At 24.9% G+C, this 26761-nt stretch overlaps 15 protein-coding genes across 15 annotated transcripts, besides 2 other annotated features; 10 read left to right on the forward strand and 5 right to left on the reverse strand.

The window, feature by feature from the left end:
* Positions 1 to 193: 193 nt before the first annotated feature.
* EHI_138410 (uncharacterized protein) lies at positions 194 to 1681 on the forward strand (the record flags this gene model as incomplete). Its single annotated transcript, XM_651756.2, has 1 exon — positions 194 to 1681. One exon carries the CDS (start codon positions 194 to 196, stop codon positions 1679 to 1681), a length of 1488 nt encoding a protein of 495 aa, XP_656848.1.
* A 2174-nt stretch (positions 1682 to 3855) lies between these two features.
* EHI_138420 (uncharacterized protein) lies at positions 3856 to 4842 on the reverse strand (the record flags this gene model as incomplete). The annotated part of the gene is made up of 1 exon (XM_650032.1): positions 3856 to 4842. The coding sequence occupies one exon, from the start codon at positions 4840 to 4842 to the stop codon at positions 3856 to 3858; it is 987 nt and encodes a 328-aa protein (XP_655124.1).
* Positions 4843 to 5115: 273 nt separating this feature from the next.
* On the forward strand, positions 5116 to 7058 carry EHI_138430 (uncharacterized protein; the record flags this gene model as incomplete). The annotated part of the gene is made up of 2 exons (XM_650033.1): positions 5116 to 5769; positions 5826 to 7058. The coding sequence occupies 2 exons, from the start codon at positions 5116 to 5118 to the stop codon at positions 7056 to 7058; spliced, it is 1887 nt and encodes a 628-aa protein (XP_655125.1).
* Positions 7059 to 7201: 143 nt separating this feature from the next.
* On the forward strand, positions 7202 to 9084 carry EHI_138440 (uncharacterized protein; the record flags this gene model as incomplete). Its single annotated transcript, XM_650034.2, has 1 exon — positions 7202 to 9084. One exon carries the CDS (start codon positions 7202 to 7204, stop codon positions 8378 to 8380), a length of 1179 nt encoding a protein of 392 aa, XP_655126.1. The 3' UTR covers positions 8381 to 9084.
* On the reverse strand, positions 8774 to 9337 carry EHI_138450 (uncharacterized protein; the record flags this gene model as incomplete). The annotated part of the gene is made up of 1 exon (XM_650035.1): positions 8774 to 9337. One exon carries the CDS (start codon positions 9335 to 9337, stop codon positions 8774 to 8776), a length of 564 nt encoding a protein of 187 aa, XP_655127.1.
* A 133-nt stretch (positions 9338 to 9470) lies between these two features.
* Positions 9471 to 11237, forward strand: EHI_138460 (papain family cysteine protease domain containing protein; the record flags this gene model as incomplete). The annotated part of the gene is made up of 2 exons (XM_650036.1): positions 9471 to 9611; positions 9660 to 11237. 2 exons carry the CDS (start codon positions 9471 to 9473, stop codon positions 11235 to 11237), a joined length of 1719 nt encoding a protein of 572 aa, XP_655128.1.
* Positions 11238 to 11274: 37 nt separating this feature from the next.
* On the reverse strand, positions 11275 to 11814 carry EHI_138470 (uncharacterized protein). The gene has a single exon (XM_650037.2). It carries the CDS (start codon positions 11809 to 11811, stop codon positions 11302 to 11304), a length of 510 nt encoding a protein of 169 aa, XP_655129.1. The 5' UTR covers positions 11812 to 11814; the 3' UTR covers positions 11275 to 11301.
* Positions 11815 to 12051: 237 nt separating this feature from the next.
* EHI_138480 (iron-sulfur flavoprotein, putative) lies at positions 12052 to 12639 on the forward strand (the record flags this gene model as incomplete). Its single annotated transcript, XM_650038.1, has 1 exon — positions 12052 to 12639. One exon carries the CDS (start codon positions 12052 to 12054, stop codon positions 12637 to 12639), a length of 588 nt encoding a protein of 195 aa, XP_655130.1.
* Positions 12640 to 12737: 98 nt separating this feature from the next.
* EHI_138490 (uncharacterized protein) lies at positions 12738 to 14348 on the forward strand (the record flags this gene model as incomplete). The annotated part of the gene is made up of 1 exon (XM_650039.1): positions 12738 to 14348. One exon carries the CDS (start codon positions 12738 to 12740, stop codon positions 14346 to 14348), a length of 1611 nt encoding a protein of 536 aa, XP_655131.1.
* A 45-nt stretch (positions 14349 to 14393) lies between these two features.
* Positions 14394 to 16274, reverse strand: EHI_138500 (uncharacterized protein; the record flags this gene model as incomplete). The annotated part of the gene is made up of 2 exons (XM_650040.1): positions 14394 to 15283; positions 15347 to 16274. The coding sequence occupies 2 exons, from the start codon at positions 16272 to 16274 to the stop codon at positions 14394 to 14396; spliced, it is 1818 nt and encodes a 605-aa protein (XP_655132.1).
* Positions 16275 to 16512: 238 nt separating this feature from the next.
* EHI_138510 (uncharacterized protein) lies at positions 16513 to 17352 on the forward strand (the record flags this gene model as incomplete). The annotated part of the gene is made up of 1 exon (XM_650041.1): positions 16513 to 17352. The coding sequence occupies one exon, from the start codon at positions 16513 to 16515 to the stop codon at positions 17350 to 17352; it is 840 nt and encodes a 279-aa protein (XP_655133.1).
* A 322-nt stretch (positions 17353 to 17674) lies between these two features.
* On the forward strand, positions 17675 to 20566 carry EHI_138520 (uncharacterized protein; the record flags this gene model as incomplete). The annotated part of the gene is made up of 1 exon (XM_650042.1): positions 17675 to 20566. One exon carries the CDS (start codon positions 17675 to 17677, stop codon positions 20564 to 20566), a length of 2892 nt encoding a protein of 963 aa, XP_655134.1.
* Positions 20567 to 20726: 160 nt separating this feature from the next.
* Positions 20727 to 21758, reverse strand: EHI_138530 (Ulp1 protease family, C-terminal catalytic domain containing protein; the record flags this gene model as incomplete). The annotated part of the gene is made up of 1 exon (XM_650043.1): positions 20727 to 21758. One exon carries the CDS (start codon positions 21756 to 21758, stop codon positions 20727 to 20729), a length of 1032 nt encoding a protein of 343 aa, XP_655135.1.
* Positions 21759 to 22155: 397 nt separating this feature from the next.
* Positions 22156 to 23556, forward strand: EHI_138540 (PH-protein kinase domain containing protein; the record flags this gene model as incomplete). The annotated part of the gene is made up of 1 exon (XM_650044.1): positions 22156 to 23556. One exon carries the CDS (start codon positions 22156 to 22158, stop codon positions 23554 to 23556), a length of 1401 nt encoding a protein of 466 aa, XP_655136.1.
* Positions 23557 to 23660: 104 nt separating this feature from the next.
* Positions 23661 to 25199, forward strand: EHI_138550 (protein kinase domain containing protein; the record flags this gene model as incomplete). Its single annotated transcript, XM_650045.1, has 1 exon — positions 23661 to 25199. One exon carries the CDS (start codon positions 23661 to 23663, stop codon positions 25197 to 25199), a length of 1539 nt encoding a protein of 512 aa, XP_655137.1.
* Positions 25200 to 25834: 635 nt separating this feature from the next.
* Positions 25835 to 26674: a repeat region.
* Positions 26146 to 26761: a repeat region.

The following is a 26761-nucleotide window of genomic DNA, read 5'->3' on the forward strand; positions in this document are numbered from 1 at the left end:
TAATTAATATTTTTTTTCGTTTTATTCAACTTAAAAGAAAGAAACAAGAGAGAGTCAGATATATTACAGTAGTTGAAATGAAACTAGACTTGAAGTATTCGTTAAGTCTTTAGGTATATAAGAGTTATGATATTAGAAAGTCTTGTTTAACTTTTTACTATTAGATCTCATATTTTACAATTAACTCATACTAATGCAAAACCCCATGACTCCTTTTATTGAAGAGCCTATTGCCTCATACATTGAAAATAATGATGACCCTAATAATCCATATATAGAAGAAATTAAAGTAGTTGATGCTGAAAGACTATTATTAAAAGAAAAAACTATAGATGAAGTAGCAAATGGTCAATACATTGCATTAATGAGAAGAATGGCAGAGAAATATCCTGACAAAGAAGCAATGGATAAAGTTTTTAATGAATTTTGTCAACAACAAACAAATAGTGGAATGAGTGATCAACAAAAACAATACTCATCAGCATACAGAATGATTGAGAGTGCACTTGCAACAAGTCTTTCAGCAGGAGAAAATGGAAGTAAAATTATTGGAGGATTACTTTCTAATCCAGCTAAAGTTGTTATGCAAGAACAAAGTTCAAGTCAACAATATCCACCACTAGGAAGTGATTTAATGATTCTTGAATACCAACGAGTTTTTAAAAGGTGTGTTGAAGGGACTTTGAAAAACTCAATAAAACTGTTAGAAACGACACGAATTGAATCAGAAAAAGTATTTACAGTTTTAAAAGGACTTTCTTCAAGTTGGAAACTAGAAACAGACAAAAATGGATTAAAAGTAATGTTATTTAGTGGAATTAATAACTGTTCAACGTATTTAGTATATTCACAAGAATTAAAAGAACTTATTCCTGTAATTCCTAAAAAAAGTATGGGATATATTGAAATGAAACTAATGTCTTTGGAACAATTCAAAAATCAAAGACATGAAATGAAAGAGGAAAAAAATTTAAAGTATAAAACAGCATATACAAATACACATTTTAATCTTCATTTATTAAGAAATAATAATATTAGTCAAACTGTATTTGATTACTTTATGTTAACAAATCCTAATGACATTATTCACAGAAATGAAACATCAATTACAATATTATTAAGTTCTATTGATCCATTTGTTCTTCAAGTTAATTACATTCCTATTCAATACACTTTCACGGTCAAACCAAATGAAGTAAGTTATAATCATTTTGAAGTCTATGAAAAAGAACCAATTGAATTTATCATAACGTTAAAACAAATCATTCAACAACAAATGATAGAAATAAAAAATGAGCAACTTCCAGAAAATGAAAAAATTCTTATTGACAAGAAACAAGTCCTTGACAAAACATTTAACTTCCTAATTATGAAAAGAAAAAGGATTGAAATCAACAAAGTGTTACATGAGGTTGCTTCACGTTATATGAAAGAATACAAAGATCAACTAGTAATTGTCCAGTGGATTGCTAGAGATCAAAAGGTTGGTAACATCTCATTCCACTTGTCAATTTATAATAAAGCATTATACAAACAAAATAATGACTGTGAACCATTGAAAGTGTATGACGGACTAATTTCAAATGGAAATGAAGTTCATTTCCAAGGAAGAGACTTAACTTATTTGGTAAGTTATGAAATTGGATATATCATTTTTAGATTATTAAAACAAAAGTGTTAAGCATTAACACAAGGAATAAGATTGTTATAACACTATTTTAATTCAACAAAAAATACTTTCTTCTTCTTTATTATTCATATTTAATATCTTTTTTTTGTCAATTCTAAGTATTTCTTAATATTTAAAGTATAGCAATATTCTTTTTCTTGTTTTATTATCATTAGTTCAACACCTCTAAAAAAGCATAAATGAGAGAATAAAAAGTGGTAATAAACTGAATAAATAAGTAATTTCATGAATTGAATTTAAGACTATTTCTTAACTTATTCCCCTTTATATTTAATTTAAAATAATATGTATTTGATGTTTTCTAATAAAGAGAATGTGTATTGATGTTTAATTTAATGTTTATTCTTTGATGTTAACTATAGTATTTTTAAAGAGTAATTTACTTTTTTTTAAGTTTTGGTTTTATTATAGTAAATGCAAAAAACTAAATCCAACATAGTAGGATAACAATATTTTAATATGTAATAGATTAAATAATGGTAGTATCAATAAATATTTACAATACTACATTAAATTCTAACTCCATCATTGTTTGTAATCTTATTATGATTTATGTATTATTTGATTGATAACATTAGATTAAGTATTTCAACAGATGTTAATTCTCTAGTTTGAATTAATTTCTATTTTCTTTCTTAATATTGTTTTTGAATTGAATCTATATTTCTATTTTGAAATATTCATTATCATTAATATATTTTTTTCTTATATTTGGTAGTTTGATATAATATATTAAATACTTGTTATTAACTATAATCCATCTTTAATATACAACCATATCACAAGTAATGTTTTCATGTTTGGATTATCATTTTACTATTTTTATTTACTAATGCCTAAAAAAAACAATTTTATGTAATTCAAACTTTTCACTTATCTCATTCTATATATTTTTTTTTTTAAAATACAAATCATAATTTTTCTTGGTTTTGTTCTTATTTAATGATTCATTGTGGTGAAATTTTTTGTTGTTGATTCTTCTTTTTTTAAACTCCTTTGAAACACTTCTATTATCTTTTTAGTTTACTTATATCTTATTTTTTATTTTAATACGTTTGGAACATTATTTCTATATTGTAATATCTTGTTAATTTATAAAAAAATTTTATTCTTATATCATTCAACTTTCAAAACTTCTTTTTTGATTGAAGAAACGATTAAGATATTCTTATTTTTTTATAGACTTCTTTAGTGACTTATAGATGTGAAGTTGTAGTATGATATTTATTAATAATATAGTATTAATTTCATTAGTTACACTTAGTTATATATATGTTATAATTTGTGCTTAGAATATAACAATGAAAAACTATTTTTGCAATGGTAATTGTAGATATTGGTACAAAGAGCAATGAGGTAAGTTTTATGTTTACGACTGTATACAAATAGTATTTTCATAAAAATTAGTTATATTTCTTGCTAAATTTATTTTCTCCTACAACATATCTTATATAATAACATTTTAAAGAGTAAATGAAAATGTTATAAAATGTATAAAGTAATTACCAATATTATGGTGAGATAAAAAAAATAAGAGGAATGTTATAATGTTGTAAACAGTTAGATAATAAAAGGCATTTAATGTGTTTAACTAAACATTCTCAAGACTGTGAATGACAACTTTTTTTATGTGTTTATAGTTTATTGAGAATTATTATGAGCTTCATTGCAAAAAAAACTGAATTTACTTATTCTAAGTATAGGGAATTAGAAATGTTCTTTATAAATAGAGGTTTATATACAAAATATTTGTTTAAAAAGTATTTTCTGTATTAATCCAAACAAACTGAAACATGGGTGTTATTACAATTAGAACGATTTTTATTGTTACAATGGATTTTATTTTAGTATAATAAGACTCAATCCCTTAGTGTAAAAATTATTTAAAATAATAGTAATTAAAATGTCATAACACACTGACCAAACCTTCAAAAATGAAAAGAACGATAAAAATGAAATAGATGTTTATAAAATTACTAAAAGAACGAGATATTTTGTTAGTAAGAAAAACATGAATAATACATATTCCTTTTACTATTGCTAAAAAATATGAACAACAACAAACTGACAATATAAATATTGTTTGAGATAATTAATTAATATTAAGCACATAATTAGTTGACAAATGTATTGAAAAGCAGAACCAATGTTTTCTCTTACTACTACTACACTTCAAGAGTAGTTTTTTCCTGATTATCAAAATATCTAATAATTTTTACTTCTAATTTAAAAGTTAATAAATCTAAAGGATATGTTGTTAAAAAGAAACTTTCATCATCTCTCTTCTCTCCTAATCCAATATACGTCCTTATTTTTCCATTTTCTATGACTTCTAATCTTCCACCAGAAATACAAAACTCGTTAGCTTCTTGTTCTTCACAAAATACAATATCATTTCCACCTTCCCCATTTCCAAGAGCCTTTACCCACCAATCACCAGAAACTGTTTTCATTGTTGGTGAATTATTCCATATTACATGAAATTTAACGCCAATCTCTCCTTGTTCCATTTTAAAGAGAGTTGAATGTTCAAAATTTTGATGAAGACAAGCTTTAAAATAAACAGTTCCAGGAATAATATCAACATTTGGTATTTCATTGATCATTGATATGAAATGAATTGGCTTAAATGGAACTGCATATGTTCCAATTCCATAAATTCCTGACAAATTAGACTTATAGAGAAAATGTTGAGCAGTGTTTACTACAACCATTATTCCTTCTTTTGTTTGTTTTCCAGCATACAATTCACCTAATACATCAAACTGATCATTAACTGAAGAATTCGTTATATTTTCTGTTGTACCAATTTGAGGAGATTCATGTTGTATTAAACATTCAAATTTTTTATTAATTAAACGAAAACGAATTGACGGTTGATGTGTTGACGATAGATATAAATTGTTTGGAGAAAAAGGTTCAATTCCTAAGTGTAAAGATTGAAATCGTTTTTGGTGATCAACAACACGAAGTCTAAAAGTTTGAGATAAATGATCTTCATCAAATGTATCAAAAAGAATTGCATTTGTTTTAAATTTTTGCATAATAAGATAATATCCACCTCCAGGTCTTGGTTTTGGATGAAAACTGGCATAATAACATCGTGATTGTTGAATAAATGAAAGATAAAACGACGTTTCACGTAACGTCATTGCAATCCTCTTTCAGAGTATTTTTAAGTTCTATCAGAAGATTATAAAAGAAAATACCCAAAAAAAAAAAATAAGAAATAATTGTTATAATTAAAAAAAAATGTTTTTTATTCTACTTGTTGTTATAAATGAAATATTAATAGACAATATTCTATTTAAACATAAATTCTTTTGGCTTTTATTTCCGAGAAGATAAATATAAAATATATTTTTTTGATAAAAAAATAAAAACAAAAAAACTATAAATGAAAATTTATTACTTCAAGAAAAACTATGTCGTTGGCAAGTACCTCAGAGTTTAAAAGTTTTAATGAGACAACAACTTTGACTAGAAGTGGAAGTACAGAAATGGGAACATACTCACCTAAATCCTTACCGCGTAAATCTGTAAGAAAAACATTAACACGAGTTTCATCACTTCTTTTTAAAACAGATAGAGACCCTATTAAACGACAAAATAAAAAAATGGCTAACGTCTTAGTCAGTTTACCAATTAGCGTTGTTACTCTAATTGACAAAATTAATAATTCCCAGAAACCATTAACCAAATTAATTGACAAAATATATAAAGAAGATTATATACCAGAAGACATAGAAACAAATCAAACTAATATTGATTGTTCACACTTGGTGAAATTATTAGAAAATGAACAAATATATTTATTTGATGAAATTAGTAATATTACTTCAGTTCTTAGTCAATCAAAAACTAAATTATTACGTTCTGCTAGAATTTTATGTAATGGGATGGAAGTATCTCATTTTCATTTATTAGAAGTGATGATAAAAGTATTACTTCCAATTTCTGAAACTGTACTTTGTGATGCGTTTATTAGTCGATTTGCACTTCTTGATGATCCTGGGAAAATGCTACATTTAAAATTATTTTATGAAACAATATCTCAAAACTATGAAATTATATTTGTTGTTTGTTATTTATACTCTCATTCTTTTTGCCAATATTTGATATTTACTTAGATTAGAAAGAAAAATATGATCCTTATTACATTGATGGTGTCTCTTCTCGTGAAATTACTGCAGCTTCAGATGAAACAATGTTTGATTTAATATTTGATAATAATTATCATGAAGAACAATATATGAGAAATTTTATTTACTTTCTTCCATACGTAATGAAGCACAGAGATGTTTATGCCACAATAATGAACTATTATAATATTTTTAATCAAGAACACCCTGAAGATGATGAAATGAAAGCTTTTTTAAGTTGGAAATATGTAAGACTAGAAAGACTAGTATTATCATGGCTTGATATAATGGCTACAATGATTTGTGAAGTTGAACCAGAATTTTTTAAAGAATTAAACTCATCTCCATTACTTCAAAGTGAACAGTTAACTGTTATTTTCAAAAATAAATTTCTTAATTTCTTAAAGAATTATGACCACAAACATGATGAAAATACTGAGGTTGAAGTTGCTCCATATATGAAAAGTGTTGCTCGTGATGTTTTATTTAGTATAGTAACAGAAGAAACTAGGGATGAACAACAAATAAAAATATTATTAGAAACCTTTACTATAGACCCAATTTATTCAAAAGATCAAAAAACTAAAGTTGTTAATTTAATTCAACTAAACCCAGTATTTCTTGCTGAACAACTGGTTTTATTTGATTTAACAGAATTTCAAAAAATTCATTGTCATGATTTCTATTTATCTAGAAAGAATAATACATTAGAAACTTATATAAAGTCTTGTCAAAAAATAGAGTTTTTAGCTCTTAAAGTTATGGATATTCTTAAAAACCATAAGATCTGTGAATATTTTATTAAAGTAGCTAATTCTTGCTATGAAATGAAAGGATATAACACATGTTACCTGATTTATTCTACTTTAACAACAATATCTATTAAACACCCTGACGTCTGGTCTAAAGTTAAAAAGAGTAAATTACAAATTTATAAGAAGCTTCAAATATTATTTGAAATAGGAAATAATTATAAAAATTATAGATCTATAAGTACTGATAAAGAAGGCATTCCTATAATGACTATTTGGATGCATGACATTGTGAATATCAATTGCATTCCAAATAAAATTGATGAACTTGGTTTATTTAACTTCTCAAAATTACGTGCTATTGGAAGTATTATTACTTTATTACATAGTCTTCAAAAAATTCAATTCAATTTTAAGCCTTATGACATTGTTCAAAGAGTAATTAACAACATCATTGTTCCTGACTCTAAGTAGTTGTATTACTCATTTTTTATTGTTTCTTTAATATAGACTTTCTTTTCATTTTAGTTTTTTTCTTTTCTACAAATATTATTTATTATAACTTAATCATTTAAAGCAGATTAAAAAAAAAATCTGAATGACTAAAACCAATTAAAATGTGTTCCCTTCACTTCACTAATAAGATTCTCAAAAGTGTACCAGTTGAAGAAGATGTTATAATCATAGACCCTAATGCACAATGGCAATGGTATAGTGATAAAGGATGGATAAATTATGAAGATAAACAAAATAAATTAATTGAGGAATCTTATGCTAAACACCTTAAAGTTATAGAAATAGATGAAGAACGTTTTGTTGACTTCGCTACTATGAAACAACGAAGAATTGATAATCCTTCAAAGTGTAGAAGAATACAACGAATTTCAACGAACAATAAACCAAAAACATCTCCCATTATTCCTATTAACAAAAAGACACCTTCAATACCTTCTCCTAAACCTACTTCCTTGCCTAACATAGTAACTCAAAAAAAATACACAACTGTCAGAAATACCTACCTTCAACAACCTTCAAATAATATTATTACTAAACAAAATTTTTTACATTGCGTTAATATTCCGAAGGCTTCAATTCCTGTCACCCCTGTTGTAAACAAAACATCGTTCATAACTAAAACAAATACTTCTTCACCTTCTCTATTTAAAACTCAATTCACTCAAATGAACTTAGTAAATTCAGACACACAACTCATAGACATTGACAAATCTCCAGTGGATAATCGGAGTGATGACGAGGATATTGAGATAGATAAAGTTTTAGAATTATTTGAAGAAGAACAACAACAAAAAAAAGAACCAGAACAAAAGCAAGAAAATAAAAAAATAAAATTTCAATATGACAATAAGTTGATTCAACAATTCCATTCTATTCAAAAACTCTCTAAGTTTGTAGTTGGAAATCCATTCCAATCATCAAGAAATCAATGCACAACACAAAAGATTTTTAGTGGTGATTGCATTTATTGCGATGGAGAAGTAGACTTTAATTTAAAACATGAATGTATTGTTAATGGAGCTACTTTCAAAGTTCAACTAACACCATTAATTAATACGATAGTTCATATCAATGGAAGTATTCCAAAAGAATTAATTCTGTGGGCATCTACTAAGAATGTTCCTATTGTTAACAAGGATTGGTTAATAGAATGTTTAAAACAAAAGAAAAGAGTTGACTTTAAACAATATTTAGTTAATGAAAATAAAATAAATGAAACGAGAAAACATAGTATTGATTTAAGTAGTGATGATGTCTTACGTTTGTTTAATATTATTTAATTAAAATTATATAGATAAATCATTCACTATAATAGCAGAAAAAAGAGGTATATGAAAATTTATTAAAATGAATTGTATTTCTTTCTAATGATATTAAAATTAAAGCAAAGAATGTGCTTAACAATAATAAATAGTTATTTTGAAACCTTTTTATGTTTATTATAAATACAATCCACCAAAATTAGTTCAATTAACAAAATAAATAAACATCTTTTAAAGAATACTATTACAAAGAATTAAACACAATTGTATTTAACTAATAAGTAGTTAATATAAATAATATTCCAATAATACACTATAATACCTAACAAAAAAACGAATGAACCTTTTTAAAAACTTATTTAGAATTTATTAGATACAAAATAAATTCAATCAATCAAAATAAGTATGATATTAACTATAATCATCAATATCATACTCCTCATTAGCAACTGGTAGTGGAATATATTTTGGTACTTCTATATTTCTTAACATGCAATAATCTTTTAAATTCATTGCTTTGATTTCATCAACTTTACCAGTAGTAGATCTTTGAATAATAGCAATAAACCCTTTTCCTTCAGACTCATTTTTGATTAATGATGGGTTTTTAAGAAGCTCTTCATTAAGTTCAATCAATTTACCACTACATCCTGCATAAATTGGATATTCAACACCATCAGCAGTAATTTTGACAATAACTGTTTTTGATTTAAGTTTAATTGCATTGGTTTTATGTTTTCCTTTAACAGGTCTATTATTCCCTTGGTCAACAACAATTTGAATAGATATTTCTTTTGCTTTACATGCAGGATGACATTGAGCGATACCCATAATAACTAATCCATTAGAATGATCAAACATATATTGGTCATAATATTGGTGATCATCAATATTAGGGACATAATACTGAGTAGTGTATCTTTGAAGAAAGTTAGGAAATTTAAGTTGTTCTTTTTCCTTTGAGTCTTCTTCCATTTCAATACTTCTTATTTCTTCTTCAGTTTCTTTTTTTAATTTTTTTGTTTTAAAAACTATATTTTATTATTAATTTATTATTTAATTCTCATCCAAATCATTCATCTTAGATCTCTTAGTATTTTCCTACAAAATGATGCAAAGTAATATCTTGTTTCCTCGTCAAGGAAAGGACTTTCTATTTTTTATTCTTCTTTTTGTATCATTGGTAACTTTGGTAGTAGCTTCATTGTGTGTTTATGTAGGAATTTTTGTTCATCTTAATACTCGTATTGTTTGTCAGTTTATTTCATCTCATTTAATATAATTAACAATGACATAGGAAGATCTTGAACAACCAACATATAACACTGTCAGTCAACTCCCAGTCAAATTCATTATTCCATGGGAAGCTTTAACCCCAGCCAAAGACCAAGGGTCTCGTTCAACTTGTTGGTCTTTTGTTACTTCTGGTTTCTTAGAGTCTGCCTATAATTCTGAGGCTAAAAAGAATCATGGTCATTCTTTAACTTCATATGTTTCTTTTAGTGAACAAGTTTTTGGAATTAAAATGATTGATACATGTTCTGTACCTAATCCAAGTCCTTATTGTACAAATGGACAACGTTCTCATAATGCCTCTGATGGACTTCCTGAGTGGTTATATTATTTTAAAGATGTAAACAATAAATGGGCAGTACCAGAAAATGCTTGTCCATATAAACCAACAGAAGATCAATGGAATATTTGTCCAGAATTAAATAAGACATTAGAGTCAAATCCAGTACAATTTACTGTTAATAATATTACTACTGTATATTCTATTTCAGATGTAAAAAATTTACTTGTTAATACTAAATTACCTGTTACATGGACACATGGACTTTACAATAAAGTTTTTAGAACAAAATGTTCAAGACTTAGTGATCAAACAAAAAATGCAGATTGTGTTAATAAAAGAATTCCATGTGAAGGGGATTATTGTTATGAAATAGAAATATCATCATTTGATAATAATGGGGTATTTGATATTACTGGAAAATCATATATTTCAGGAGTTCATTCTATGTTGATTGTTGGATGGAATGATGACTTTAGAATTAATAGAAATGCTCAACACCGTAAGATAAATGAATATTCTAAAGGTGGATTTATTGTAAAGAATAGTTGGGGATTTACTGGACATAGTGCTGGGTATTGGATGTCTAATCATTCTACTGTTCAAGAAGATGCTCTTTGTCCTAATTTTGGAACTTATCAAAATTGGATTCCAATTGATTATGAATGTTTTAAACAATCAATGAACGCAACTGAATGTGCTAATGGATTTTATAGAATTGTTCAATTACAACGATATAATGATGGTACTATCTTAAAATGTTCTGAAATGGCAAAGAATATGGAATATGCTACAGCACTTGGATTCGATTATTGTGCAAGGGAAGAGAATAAAGGCAAAGAATTACGATTTGCTTTACAATCAGAAAAGAATGTTCAAGTGATTTATACATCTGCTCCAATGGTAAAAATAAGATATACTAATGCAGAAGAAGGTCAAGCAAAATTCTATCTTATGGTATGGGAAGATGGGTCAAATACAGTAGAAGAAATTATTACTGATCCAACAACATATCAAGAATTAGAGAAGTTATTTGTTCCAGTAGTATCAGTAGAGAATACTAAATATTGTGGATATTATTTTATTCCTTATGATGTCTTTAAATTTGGTAACTCAAGATTTTTGAATTATGGGGATGACACTATTGCATTTAGTTCATTTAATATAACATTCGATAAAACATCATTCTTAGATGAAAAGAATGGTGGGTATAACTATTCTGCTTTAGAAAAAGAAGTGCAAATTAATAAATTTACACCATTAGATTTTAAAGGACCGTATATTATGAATATTCCACAATAATTCATTTTTTTTTTTATTTTAAATTAATTTTCTTATATATTAAGAAAAAAGAATTAAATTATGTTTAAATCATATCATATGAATGTTTAAGATCACCAAACTTATCCATTACATTATGTGCTTGTTTGTGAAGTTTAAAAAATTTCTTTTCTACTTTCCATAAACGATTATGAGATGGTCTATCTTCTAAACTCATCTTTTGTAATGTAAGTGCTAATTGCTTTTGGTATTTTTTAACAAGTTTTTTATGTTCGTTGGTTGGTACTTTCTTGTTTTGTTTTTTATTTGTTTTAACTTCCTTCTTATTTTGTTCCTTCTTTCCTGGTTTAGTAACGTTTAATTCTTTCTTTTCTTTGTTAAGAACTGGAGTTGTAATATTTGCTGGTTTTGTTTCGTTCATTGGTTTTTTAATAGTCAATGGCTGTGTAACATTCAATGGTTTTGTTCCATTTATTGGCTTTGCTTCTTTTAATGGTGTTTGTGTTTTCTTTGATTGAACAACTGGAGTTGTTGTAGGTGTTTTAACAGCAGCAAAACACACAGCAAAAATCATAACAAATAAAATAGCTTTCATGATAAAAAATAATATAATAATTTTAAGTTCTTTTTTATTTTTATTTTTGTAATTGAAAAAAAATTTTTTTTATTTTGGAATAAATAACATAAATAAAAAACAAATTTCTAAAAATAGCTTATAACTAAAACGAAAAAAAATTTTCGTTGTTTTATGACGTTTTTTTCGGTTTTTTATGAAGTTTTGAACAAAGAAAAGTATTTAAGAATCTGATCTTTCAAACTGTAAAACATTAAAAGAATGACAAAACAAATTAAGGTATTATTGATTAATGGAAGCCCAAGAGAAAATGGTAATACTTTTACCATGTTAAGTTGGGTAAAAGAAGGACTAGAAAAGGAAGGAATTAATACTGAAATTTATCAACTTGGAAAGAAAGATATTAAAACATGCAAATCTTGTTGGGGTTGTATGAAAACTGGAAAGTGTTGGCAAAAGGATCCTGTGATGGATGAACTACTTGAAAAAATAGTTGCTGCAGATGGAATTATTATTGGAAGTCCAACATATTATGCTGATGTACCTGGTGTTGTTAAGACATTTATAGATAGAACAGTACCATTGTCTGTTAAAAGTAGAGCACTGAATAGAAAAGTAGGAGCAGCAGTTGTTATGGCAAGAAGAGGAGGAGCTATTCATGTCTATGATACTATCAACCATTGGTTTGGAATCAATGGTATGATTACTATTGGATCAACTTATTGGAATGATGGATATAATCCAAACGTCACTGATCAACATGAAGTAGAAAAAGATGATGAAGCTAAAAATACAATGAAGAATTTAGCAGAGAATATGGCATTTGTTCTTAAGAGAATAGTTGAGTAATAATTAAGTGGCTGTTACTAAGAATAAGTGAAGTTAAATTAACTTTTTTCTTTTTTGTTTTTTTTTCAGAAAGAACTTAAAAAGTATAAGAAGAAAAGATGACAATTCTTGAAAAGGTTTATTTAGCAAATGTTTTATTATATTTTTCTGATTATGTTGACTTCCTTCAATTTTCTTTTATTAATTCAAAATGTCAAGACACATTACATATTATAAAACAATTTCCTTATGGAATAAAATTAAGTAAAAAACTTTATCAAGTTTTCAAAATGAATAAAAAAGTTAATAAAATACTTGATATTATCCCAAACATTGAAAGTATAACTGTTCCCAATGTATTATATGTTTCAATAATTAATAAAAATATTCAACAATTAGGGATTGAAAGAATAACTGTTCCACAGATTATTCAATTAAAACAATATGATAGTATAGTTTCAATAAAAATAATTATAGGTTATAACGAGTTTATAGATTTAACACCATATCATCAATTAAAACGAATTTATATTGTTGATATAAATAATACAGATGAGGCAATGTTTATTCTTGATCACCTTAAACGATATTTATTTTTTCGATATAAATCAGTTGGCTTTTCTGTTCAAAAAATATATGATAGATTAAAAGATTGTGATATTGAAAAGATTATTTTTGATATTATAAGTGATGAAGATAACAATATTTCAAAATCAATTCTTCGTAGATTACCTCATGTATTTTTTTATAAAAGAGTATTTTCTGGTAATGATACAGACTTTCAGTTATTCACTTATCATGGAAAAAATTTAAAAGTTATAAATGAATCAAGAAATTTAACTACACAATTTAATGCATTATACTTTCCTTCTAAATTATCTTTTAAAACAATCCCCTCTTATATTCAAAATTTTACTCAATTAACTTCTATATCAAGTGATTATTGTGATATATCTAATCTTCCAAATAATATACTCTCTTTTAAAACAATGTCATATAATCAATTAATGTTTCCACAAACATTAAATTCATTAACACTTAGATTATACAAAAATATTAATATACCTTCAACTTTAACATCTTTATTCTTAGAAGATATAACAATTCCATTAAAATGTGAAGATGAAGAAACATCAAATTGTTTTAATTTAATAAAATGTTCATTACTTAAAGAATTAAAGATTCAATGTTATGACATTGAATTCACAAGTTTAAAGTCATTACAACATTTAACTAAGATAAATATTATTAGAAAATATCCATCATGTATTTCATATAATAATCAATTATTCCCATTAAAACTTCAAGAATTAAAATGTGATGAATTACTTTTACCAAAAAAACTTAGAATTAAAAAATTAATTATTGATTGTTCTTCTACTTCAAGAATCAATTTAATTCAATACAATTCATTAACTTCATTAAAAATATATTCTCTCTGTCATAAAAATATTCTTCTTCCATTTTCATTAATAAAAATTCATTTAAATAATTTATATAATAGAATTGAAACTTTAAATTTATCAGATGAACCTTCTTTAAATCAAATTATTATAGAAAATTGTAAAGCTCAATTATTTATGAAATTACCAGAAGATTTTGATTTATTATGTATTATCAACTCAAGTAATTGTATGTTAACATCAGTATCAAATATTAATAAAGTACTTATTCATTCATCTTTAATAGATACTTCTAGAATTTATAGTAATATAACAATTACTAATTAACAACTTCTTACAAATAAATTAATTCAATTTAATTTTAAACAAGAGTTATTGGGAAGATGTCACAATGTGTTTAAGTAATCTCTCATTTGAATGAATCATTCTTTCAATAAATGGACTACAATTAATAGCAGTTCTATCTCCATTTATCAATTTTCTGATAAGGAAATCAGAGAATTCAATAGAATGACAATACCATTTATCTTCAATAAAAGGAGGAAATGGTTTAATGCATGACTTACACACAACATTAATTTTATATCTTTCATTTAATGAGTCATTACTTTCTGGTGTGACTACAATAAATATATGATTAAAATTTGAACTAATAACTCGTGGATCAAAGCAGTCATGTTCATCATTTTGTTCTTTAAATATAATAACAACTATATCATTTCCAATAAACCTTTTTCTTTCAAGTTGTTCTTCTCCATTATAATAAGGAAGTAATGGGGCAACATGATATACAATTTCAAAATTAAATTTATCATAATATTGGTAATACATAAACTCACCTGTTTTACCATTAATAGTATCAAGTCCTCCACTGAAATTTTGCCATCCTTTTAATGGTTTTTTGGTTCCAATTAAATTCATAAATTTCCAAAATGCTGGTGAACATTCATTATTTTCATATGCTTCTTCTTCACTTCTTTGATTATTTTTCATATAGATAACCCCAAATTTATATTGAGTCACAACTAATTTAGATTCAAAAAGTAAAAGTTCTTCTTGAAACTTTATTTTTGGTTTTAGTTTAATTGGTTTTTCTTTAAATCCATTTACAGTTTGCCACCATTTAGAACATTCATCATCGTTAGTTAATAGTACTCTATGAATTCCTTTATTATTAAAAACAATAATAAATTGAAGAAACAAAATTTTTTGATAACATAAAATAGTTACATTGTCACGAAAAACATAAAACTGAGTTTGAGCTAAAAAATAAATATTTTCTTTTTATTCCGACTTATTCAATAAAAAGAAATTAGAAAACAAACATTTACCAAAAAATAATTCTTTGAAGAATTTATAATTATCATCAATATTAATTATTTCATATTGATTTAAATCAGTTTTATCTGAAATAGAATTATTATTTAATTCAATATGATAATTAGGAGATAAATCTTCATCAATAATATTAAATGGATGATAAACATTATCTGTCCATAATTCTTCAGGTAATAATAAACTAGACCAACAATCATAAGTTTTATGTTTATGTTGAATAGATGAATCTATAAAAACTTTAAAAGAAGACTGTGTTTTAATTAATCTTTTATTTGGATAAACAAGACTAGGAATTAAAGAAGAATAAATAGGAATACTTTGATTTGAAAATATAATTTCAATTTCTTTTTCATAAGATAAATTTTGTTCATTTTCAATAAATCCTATACCCAAAGAGTCTTGAATATTACTTATTAATTGATTATCTTCTTTTTCAAAAGAAGAGATTTTAGTATATTTATTAAGATTAATAAAAGACCTTCTACTAATTTTAGATAATTGTACTGTTTTACAACTTTCTTTTTCTTTTACTTCTGACGATTTACTTCCACCAAAAAATTTTTGAATTGATTTAACTTCTTTTGTTCCTTTATAAATTTTACTTTCTGTAAGAGAATTTGTTTCAGAAGTTGGCATTGTTTCTGATGACTTTCTACTATCTAAATCTAATTCTACTTTTAAAGAACCAGGTTGTTTAACTAAATGTTCTGAAGAAAGAGAAGGATGAATTTGATTTAATGGACGTTGTTGAGTAGTAGTAATTGAACAAGAAATAGGAGTACTTGGTTCAGAACGAGTTACTGAAGAAATAGTTGGTGATTCTTTTCTAAAAAATGAATGAGTTGATGCTCTCTTTTTTTTATCGTTTGATGCTTTTGTAAAAAAAGAGAACCTACGTCTCGGAGTTTCACTCATACAAGCAGTAATATAAAACACTAATTTAAGTTCTTTTATCCTTCTTTTGTATTTTGTTAATTAAAAATTAAATAAAATAAGAAATAGAACTTTATCAGAGCATTTGAACGAAAGTCATTAGATTCATTAGATAGAAAAGAGAAGGATAGTTTTCGTTATCATTTGGCTGATACTTTAATAAAAAGTAAAAATTGTTTCAAATTATTAGTCAAATAGAAAAGAACTAAAAAAGAATTTTATGGATGGAAATTATTTGAGACGAGTAACACAAAAAGTTCAAGAAATTAATAATTTAATTTTTGACATTAAAATTCTTAATTACACTGGAACTGTTAAAGAAGAAGTTAATGATTTTAAAAGAAGAATTGATTTATTAGAATTAAAAATAAAAGCATTACCTAAAGATGATAATGAATATGAACAATCAAGTGATATAAGTGATTTTGAAAATGAATTAGAAATAATTGAAAATGAATTAAACATTTTATATCAATTAGAAAAAGAAAAAACAAATATTTGTTTTGGAATAATAAGTACTGAAATTTATGAGATTATTCCACGATGTGCACCAAAATTGAGAATAGATATTGCTGGTGGTCAAAACTATGATGGAGTTAATGCTTTAACTTTTTATTCTAATGATCAAGAAAATCAAATGTTTCAATTAATTAAATGTAAAGAACCTGGACATACTTGTTGTGTTTTAATTCGTGCTGTTCATAGTGGTAAGTTTTTAGGTAGAGAAGATGGTAAAAATTATTTTGGTGTTAATGTTTGTCAAACAAATGCTAATCCTAATGATGAAACTAATCATTGGTTTATTGAATCATTTGGTAAAGGTGTATATATTATCATTTGTTCTCATGCTAATCTTGCTCTTGATATTAAAGGTGGTAGTGACAAATCTGAAACTAATGTTATTTGTTGGGAAAGACATGAAGAGTTAAATCAACAATTTATATTACAACCAATTGACCCAATTAAAAGTGAACTTTTTAGAAGAAAGTTACTTGAAATAAAACCATCAACAGAGTCACTTCCTTTTTTTTCATCAGTTAAACAATGGTTTCAAAAATAAATTTATTACCTTCATTAATTCTTTTTTTTTAATTTTTTATTTAAAAGAAAAGAGATCAGACAAATACAAATGTTATCCTCAGAAGTCAGTGTCTAACATGGAAGTCATCACTTCATTTTAATTAAATTTTCTTTTTATAAACTTTAATATAATTAAAGTATACTTAAAAATTATGGAATTTTAAGGGTTAAATATTATTTAATAAAAAATTTTGTTATTTATATCAATAAAAAATAATACTTTTAAAAATAGTAAAAAGAACTTAAAAAAAAAAAATTAAAATAAAAAGAAAAAAAAGTCAACTTAAAAATTACTCCCTAAAATGGACACAAACACTGCTTCTATTAACTTTCTAATTTGGCAATATCTCAAAGAACATCAATGGAATCGTACAAAACATATCTTTGAACAAGAAACACAAGTTCATTTTGATAAATTATATTTCATTCATTTAGTAGTTATTGCAGAATTTGAACAAGCAGAAGAATACTTATTATCATTTACTGACCAAAACTCATCTGATACATTAGGAATTCTTTATTGTATTAGAAAAAATTTCTTTCTTTGGTTATTAGAAAATAAACCATCTTCTGCTCTTTCATATCTTCAAAATCAATTTAAATTATTTAATTCATTAACTGAAATAAATACACTTGCTCAGTTAAAAAGATTTAATCAATATCCTCCTGCATCAATTTATTCCTCAACAGAAGAATATCGTAAACAAGCTGTATCAAATGAATTAGATAGAATGATTGAAGAACATTCTTCAATGAATAGGGGTCTTTATTTAGTTCCAAATGAAACATCTTTACTTCAACGAATTCTTATTAATAATGAAAGAAGTACACTTCTTTCAGTTAAACATTTCTTTTCAGAAATTCCAATGAATACACAAGAAAAATTAAAAGTTCGTGTAGAACCAATGAATACAAAAAATGATACTATGAATAGTTCTGGAAAATTAATAACATCATTTGATATTTGGGATATGAAAGATAGTCGTTCAGAAATAGTAAAAGAACTTTTATTAAATAATGGAAATATGTTAATATTCTTTGTTAATAAACAAGCCATTTTAGTTAATTCTAAAAAAAAGAAAATTTCATCAGCATTTTCTTTAGATCATTCATCAATTAATTTATTAAATGCACATTATTGTACAAATGGAACTAATGGATTCATTATTTATAATGAAAGTGTATTAGATTTTTATATTATAGAAGATGAAAAAGTTGATTTCTTAGGTAGTTTTAGTCAAAATAATTTTCAAGATATTGGAAAAGCTACATGTTGTTGTATTGATGAAAAACAATTATATATTATAACAAATGAAGGTGTTCTTGTTATTTATGATTTTCCTACATTAAGCCAAGCATTTGTTCAAAAAATAGGGAAACAAGCATTACATAAATTACATGTACATGGAAATAAAATATATATTATTGATGAAAATATGAATTTTAATATTGTTCAAATAGAAGAAAATAAAGAAATTCATCGATTTGTATCAAAAGAATTAAATAATGGAAATGTTAGTGAAAAAATGAAATGTTTAATTAAGTATAATGATTGTGACTTTATTGAAGATGTAGATTTATGTGCTACAGACAAAGGAATATTAATATGGAGTTTATATGATTTAATAGAAGTAAATATTGAAACAAGAGACATTTTTGAATATTCTATTCCAAATAAAATTATTTATATTAAACCAAATCATAATTTTATTTTCTGTGGATTAGAAGGAAATAATTTTGTTATATTAAAACACTTTGAAAAAGAAATTTGTCAAGACCTTTCTTTAAGACCAACACAAGGAAAAGTATTTACTAGATATACATTAAATAATGAAAATTCAACTCTTGTTTGTGGAGAAAAAGGTTCTATTCAAATATTAAATCAATTTAGAAAATATTTACCTTCTAATTATGAATTTTTAAATGAAAAAACAGAAATTCATGAAGAAGAAAATGGAAAAATGGATATAGAAGAAACAGTTAATGTTAATGAACATAAAAATATGATTAATCAACAAAATGAATTAAGAAAAAAACTTTGTCTTATTGAGAAAAAAATAGGTTTATGTCAAAATCTCTTTGAAATGAAAGAATTAAATTTTCAAAAAGAAGAATGTCAAAAAAGAATTGAACAATTAGATATTAAACTTGATGAATTAGTTGAAAAACATAAAAGAATAGAAAATAAAAAAGAAAATATTGCTTTAGAAAATAATAAAACTAAAGCTCTTTATAGACTAGCTAAAGTTAATGAAAATAACAGTCCAATTCAATTTTTAATGCATTCTGAACTTAATAAAGGAATATTTTCTATTGATCAAAATGGACTATTAACTTTTACTTTATGGACTAATCAAAATATTAATTCTATTGTACCAGAAGTAGTTCAAATACGTTCATTTTTATTAAAACCAGGATGTATAATTAGTGGATCAATTTCTGATAATAGTTTTTATGGACTATTTGGAATTGGACATGAACTATACTTATATCATTTAAAATCTAAAAAGAATTTAATGACAATATATTCTTCTAAAAGTTCTGCTTTAGATTTAGTTGTTTGTACTGATTTTTGTAAAACAGACAATTCAATCTTTTGTGTTGGATTAAGTAATGGAGATGTAGTATTATATAATGTTGAAAAAACAACAGTAAATAAACTATATTCTCATCAATATTCAGTTAAAAAAATATTATTAAAAAGTACTTATTTACTTACTCTTGATGTTTTTAATCAAGGATATTATACCCCAATTGCTAATAGTCAATTTGGACAATCAATATCAATTGATTATAGTTCATTAAATATTATTAATTATGATGGAAGTTGTTCACAACCAATTATTCTTATTACAACTAAAAACAGTGTACTTGTTATTGAAATAACAGAAAGTAAAACATTATATCAATTTAATGATTTACTTCCAGATGAATATTTGATTGATTCAAAATTTTCACATGATGATAGTTTTATTATTATTTGTTCAAATACTCGTTTAATTTTTATTAAAAGTAAAGATTTCAGTGTAGTTAAATGTATTATTTATTCTGAAATATTCAAAACTATTCGTGTTACTTCTTCTGATGTTGTTTCTTTTGCTGTATCAAAGAAAAATCCATTACAATGTTCATTAGGTTTAATGAATGGTTGTATAATTTTTATTGAAGCTCAAACACCAAATTTATGGAATTAAAAGAAAAAAGGAAAGATATTCACAATGCAATTTAAACAAGAAATCTTAAAAAAATCAAAATTTAAATTTTTTAGTTTTGACAATAATTTTAATTTTTTTTTTTATTTTAAACTATAATAAGTTAATAAAAAACTATTATTTATTAATTCACAAATTAAATTCAATCTAACATTACTTTATTCGTTTTTCTATTAATTAACTCTCGAATTACATTTTTAATATATAACCGTTCTTTCTTTGGATCTATATCACCTACTATTTGTTTAAATTTTGTTCCATCTGAAGGAGTATATTCCATAAATTTACGAATAAAATATAACATAAATACACCACAATCAACACCATTATTTTGTTGAGGTACGTCAAGTGAAAGAATTCTTTTATGTTGTTCCCATTCTTCATCCCACTTCTTTTCTTTTTCTTTTCTTTTATATTCCCATCTAATAAATTCTAAAATATTATTTGTTAATTCATTTGTTTGAGAAATACTTTTTAAAGAATCTATTACAAGAATACATGGTGAATCAATATAATCCTCACAACATGGTTCAATAGAAATTGAAGCATCTCTTAATTGACTTAAATTTTTTTTTAATTCAGTACTATTTTGTGAGGAGAAAAATAAATTGGGTGACGTATTAATTTCACTATTTAAACTTAATGTTGTTTGTTTTTTAAATGGAGAATCTAAAAGTGTTTGAGAAAGAGGGTCTTGAAGCTCTGTTCCAATATCACTTTTTTTATAATTTTCACAATAACTTTTTTCTTTTCCAATTTCAATTTCAAAAACAGCTCCTTCTTCATCTGAATTAATTCTTTCCCAATCTTCTTGTGGTTGAGACTTTTGAGTTTTATTACAAACAATTACAGTAAACCAATGTGATTCATAATGACATGGAAATAATAAAAAGCGTAAATCTGTTAAATTTTCATCATCTTTTAACCAATTAACTAATTGATTATATCGTTGTTCTCTTAAGTCATCATCATTTACATTACAAATAGAATGAATTTTAGCACTAAAGAAAGTATTAAAGACTTTAAAATGACAACTAATAAATTGCTTTTCTAATTCACCTAAATATGCATTAACGATTACATCATTAAGCATATGATCTTCTTCTAATCTATTATAATCAGATTGTTTAATAATAACACCATCACTTTCCAGAAGTACTTCATCATTATTCATATTTATTATAAATAATAGTTTCGTTTTATTTTTTTTTTTTCACTTTTTTTCCCTTATTTCAGTTTTTATGTTTTATATCACATATTTTTTGGTTTAATTCATAAAACTTCATAAGAACTTTAAAATTGATTATTATTAGCTGTAAGTTCTAATACTTTTTCTTGTGACTAATTCATATAATTTGTTTCCACATCATTTTATTTTTGAAGTATTTTCATATAAATTTATCAATAATGGTATATAATTGAAAAAGGAGAAAAAGTAAAAATGTGAAATGAACATTTTAAAAAAGAAAAATAACAGAAAAGTTCTTGGAATAAGATAAGAACTAAAAAATAAGAAGAAAGGAATATAACTTTTAAAATGAAGAACTAAAAAAAAATAAAATTTAGGAAAGATGGACAGTGTAAAATCAGGATTTCTTGTTAAACAAGGAGGAAGTTGGAAGTCATGGAAAAAGAGGTGGTGTGTGTTAACGCCAACAGGAATGATATTTTATTTTAAAGATAAAAAAGATGTAAATTCTAAAGGATGTGTTGATGTTAATTCAGCGTCAGATGTTTTATTAGAAGATGAAAAGAAAAAAAATTGTTTTGGAATTGTAACACCAAACAGAACATTTTTTATGGCTGCAGAATCAAAAGCTGAAAGAGATTCATGGATTCAAGCTGTTTCTCGATTTGTTAGAAATAAAAATTTATCAGCTATGTCTGGAAATTCATTACAATCTAGTCAAGAAGGAATTCAAAGTAATTCTAATAATAATTTAACACAAAATTTAGGAGATGGAAATACAAATTCACATTCAAGTGAACCACATAAAGTAGGAGTAGATGATTTTGAAATGTTATCATTAATTGGAAAAGGATCATTTGGTAAAGTTATGCAAGTTAAAGAAAAAGCAACAGGTCAAATTTATGCAATGAAAATATTAAATAAAACACATATTATTGATAATAATGAAATTGAACATACAATGGCTGAAAAGAATGTACTTTCTAAATCAAAAAATCCATTTTTAATGCAAATGCATTATTCATTCCAAACACCTGATAAACTTTATTTTATTTTAGATTATGTTAATGGAGGTGAATTATTTGCTCATTTACAAAGAGAACATAGATTTTCTATTGAAAGAACTAGATTTTATGCTGCAGAATTATTAATTGGACTTAAATATTTACATGATGCTGGAATTGTCTATAGAGATTTAAAACCAGAAAATATTTTATTAACTGATGAAGGACATGTTTGTATTACTGATTTCGGATTATGTAAAGAAGGATTAACTGAAAAAGATCAAACAAATACATTTTGTGGAACTCCAGAATATCTTGCACCAGAAATTTTATTAGGCAATGGATATGGTTTTGCTGTTGATTGGTGGAGTTATGGTACTTTAATATATGAAATGTTATTAGGATTACCACCTTTCTTTGATAATGACGTTCAAACTATGTATCAAAAAATTGTTAGTGATGATGTTAGATTCCCAAAAAATACACCACCAGCTATTAGAGAGTTTATATCAGCTTTGTTACAAAAAGATCCTGAAGACAGACTTACTAATCCTGACATTATGATGAAACATCCATTCTTTAAAAATATGGATTTTGAAATGGTAAAAGCTAAAAAAATTAAACCACCTTTTATTCCTAATGTTACAAGTAAAGAAGATCTTGCTATGATTTCTGAAGAATTTTTAGAAGAAACTCAAGAAGCAATTGATGAAGAGAAACAATATGTTCCAAGAAATGGGGGAGTTGATTTCTCTGGATTTACATATGTGGGTAAATAACAACCTAATTATTTTTTTTTTTAAATTTATTTTTATTTGAATGAATATTACAAATTGTTATTAAAGGGTTTTTTTTTAGAAAAGAACTTTGAAAGAATTAATATATGGTTGAAATTATGGATTTAGAATATAAAGACTTTTTTATGTTTGTTGAAAATGAACCAACATTAATTGACTATTTTGGTGATGATGGAGAATTAGAATGGCATCGTGCACTTTTAAAAAATAAAACAGAAATCGCATTAATTCAAATTAATTTACCTAAACAATGTATTCATGAAATTACTACTTATATTCAATTATTAAAAAAGGTTTATTCATTTAATATTGATTGTATATTACCAATATATAATATTTTATTTGGTAAATTTGAAGAACAAGAACAGTTATGGATTTTTACACAACCAATATATCCAATTTCCATTCATTCTTATGTTTTTAAACAACATATTACTCAAGATCAAATGAATTTTTTAGCTGGTGATTTATTACATATTAATTATTCTTTATCATCTATTCAAACATTAATATATTTCACTGAAGAGAGTTTTGTTTTATCTAGAGATCCTGCATCTCCATTTCCTCGTTTATTAGTCTCACCTTCATGTTTTATTATTCCGTACATTTTAAACCAAAAAAGTGATATTAACATTGTTATAACTCATTACTTAGAATTAATATGGAAAATTCCTGACGCTCATATTATCATTAATTCATTAAAAAATGGAGTTTCAATTCAACAAATAGTTCAACATCCAATAATACAACGTTTAATTCATTTTATTCAAGGAGAACAATCAGAAATTACTGATTATAAACCAATAGAAAAAATTGGAAAGGGAGGATTTGGAATAGTAATGAAATGTAGTAATTCTCATAATGAAATTGTTGCAATTAAAGAGTCTAATGGAATTAATAGTTCTACATTACAAAGAGAAGCTACAATACTTCGATTATGTAATCATCCTAATGTAGTGAAATTTATTGGATTTTGTACTTCACAATTTTCATTTGCTTATGATTTAGGATTAGTTTCACCAAGAACATTATCTAATTCCTTTTTAATAATGGAATATTGTGATGGAGGAAATTTAGATAATTATATTCAGCAATTTGCTTCAAGAGGTGAATTACCATCATTAGAATTAGTAATGGATCTTTTTAGACAAATAGCTTTGTGTCAACGATATTTACATTATGAAAAAGGATTTATTCATAGAGACATTAAATTAGAAAATTTCTTGTTAATTCATCATCAACCATTTCCATTACTTAAAATTACTGACTTTGGTTTTGGAAGATCTTTAGCTGATGAAATGGATACAATAAAATTTTCACCATTATTTGCTGCTCCTCAAATGTTTGAACAAACAACATATTCTTCAAAAAGTGATTTATATTCTATTGGTGTTTGCTTATATAGACTAATAACTTGTAGATTCCCATTTGCTACAACAAAAACAGAGTTTATTCAACAAATGAAAGAAAAAAAGAAAGTTCAATTTCCAGCTATGTTTATCAATGATTGTAGATACTCTGGAATTATTGAATTAGTTATGAAGTTGATGGTGTATGAAGAAAAAGATAGAATGTCTTGGGAAGAATTTTATTCTCATCCATTTATGGTTCATTTATTAAAATAACAATAATCATAAACATTCAATTACCAGTTTCTTTAATATTATTCTCTTCATCCTTAGATAAATGGAATGACCTTGAGACACATTGTAAGATATTATGTGTAAATAAATTCGAAGTTGTTGGATAGAATGAAATAATGTTTCATATCCTTTTAGTTCTATAAATATTGTATATTTAGTTAATTAATGTAAATAATAAAGAACAATTGTTAAATGAAATTCATCTTCATTTAATTCATAAGAAGTTAATTATTGGATATAATCATTCAGCAATAACAAAAATTTGAATAAACCATTTTTTTAGGTTTTAATGTTATTAAATAAAACAAATTCTTAATACTAATGACTGTGTTATAGATAATCAATTTCCAACTTTATTGGTCAATCCAGTTAATAATTCTATTAAATTGAGTATTGGTCGGGTACAATAATAACTTTTTCTTCTTGAGACATTTGTTTTAAAGTAAATTTTTTAGATCTTCTATTTTCTTCTTTTCAATTTTCTTTTCATTTTTATTAATATTATTTCTTTTTTCATATTGACAATATAAATCTTGAAATTAAAATTCTCCAAGAAATTAGGTATTATTTAATAGATTTTTGTCTTAAAATATTTCTTATTATTGCAGTGAATGTTTTTATTCTAATTGTTTTTATATATTCTTCGATTGTAATATCAATATTATATTCTTCTAATATTCTTTTTATTTCTTCTTTTCTTAATTTCATTTTTATTTTAATATTCATTATATTAATTCCATAACAGACATATTCTTTCTTCCTTACTTCTGTTTCTTCTCTTCTCCTTGCTTCACTTCTTCTTCTTTCTTCTCTTGTTCTTCTTCTATTATGATCATCTTCTTCTGTTCTTTCCATATTATATTCATCTTTTCTGTCACTGATGATGCTCGTCGTATAATTGTCCCTTGTTCTGTCTCTTTCATCCTTATTCTTTTCTTCTTCTGTCTTTGAAAATTTCTTTCTTCATCATCATCTTCTTCTTGTTCTTTAAGTAATTCTTCTACGTCTATTCCTCTTTTTTCTATTCCATTTATTAGTAATTGTGTTTTCATTCATTCATTACTTTGCTTTCTATCACACTTTTATCAATTTGTCTTTGTAAGTATTTGTTTCTCTATTCCTTTCTTCTCTTCTACCTTTTTCTTCATTTCTTCTTTTTCGTTGCTTTTCCTTCTTTCTTCTTTTTCTATGTTTTCTTTTCATTCTTCTTCTATTATCTTGTCTTTTTCTTCTATTTCCATTGGTATTTCTTCTTCTTTTACCTCTGTTGTTATCTCTAACTTCTCTTTAACTAGTCTCTCTAATTCTTCAAATCTTTTCATCCATTTTTGTATTGTTTTTGTGTTTTCTTCTTTCCTTTTATTTTTCCATCATTATCCTTTCTTATAATATCATTTATTCTTATATTTTCTTCTTCTAATCCATTCATTTCTATGACAATACTTGTTAATCCTTCTTCTAGGCTTATAATAATTTTGGTTATAGTATTTTCTGTAATAACCTGAGTACTCTGGTGTTCTGTTGAAAGTGTTATTAGGGGAATA

The sequence above is a fragment of the Entamoeba histolytica genome, genomic scaffold (assembly GCF_000208925.1).
Source record: "Entamoeba histolytica HM-1:IMSS scf_1104750518413 genomic scaffold, whole genome shotgun sequence".
Classification (NCBI taxonomy): domain Eukaryota; phylum Evosea; order Mastigamoebida; family Endamoebidae; genus Entamoeba; species Entamoeba histolytica.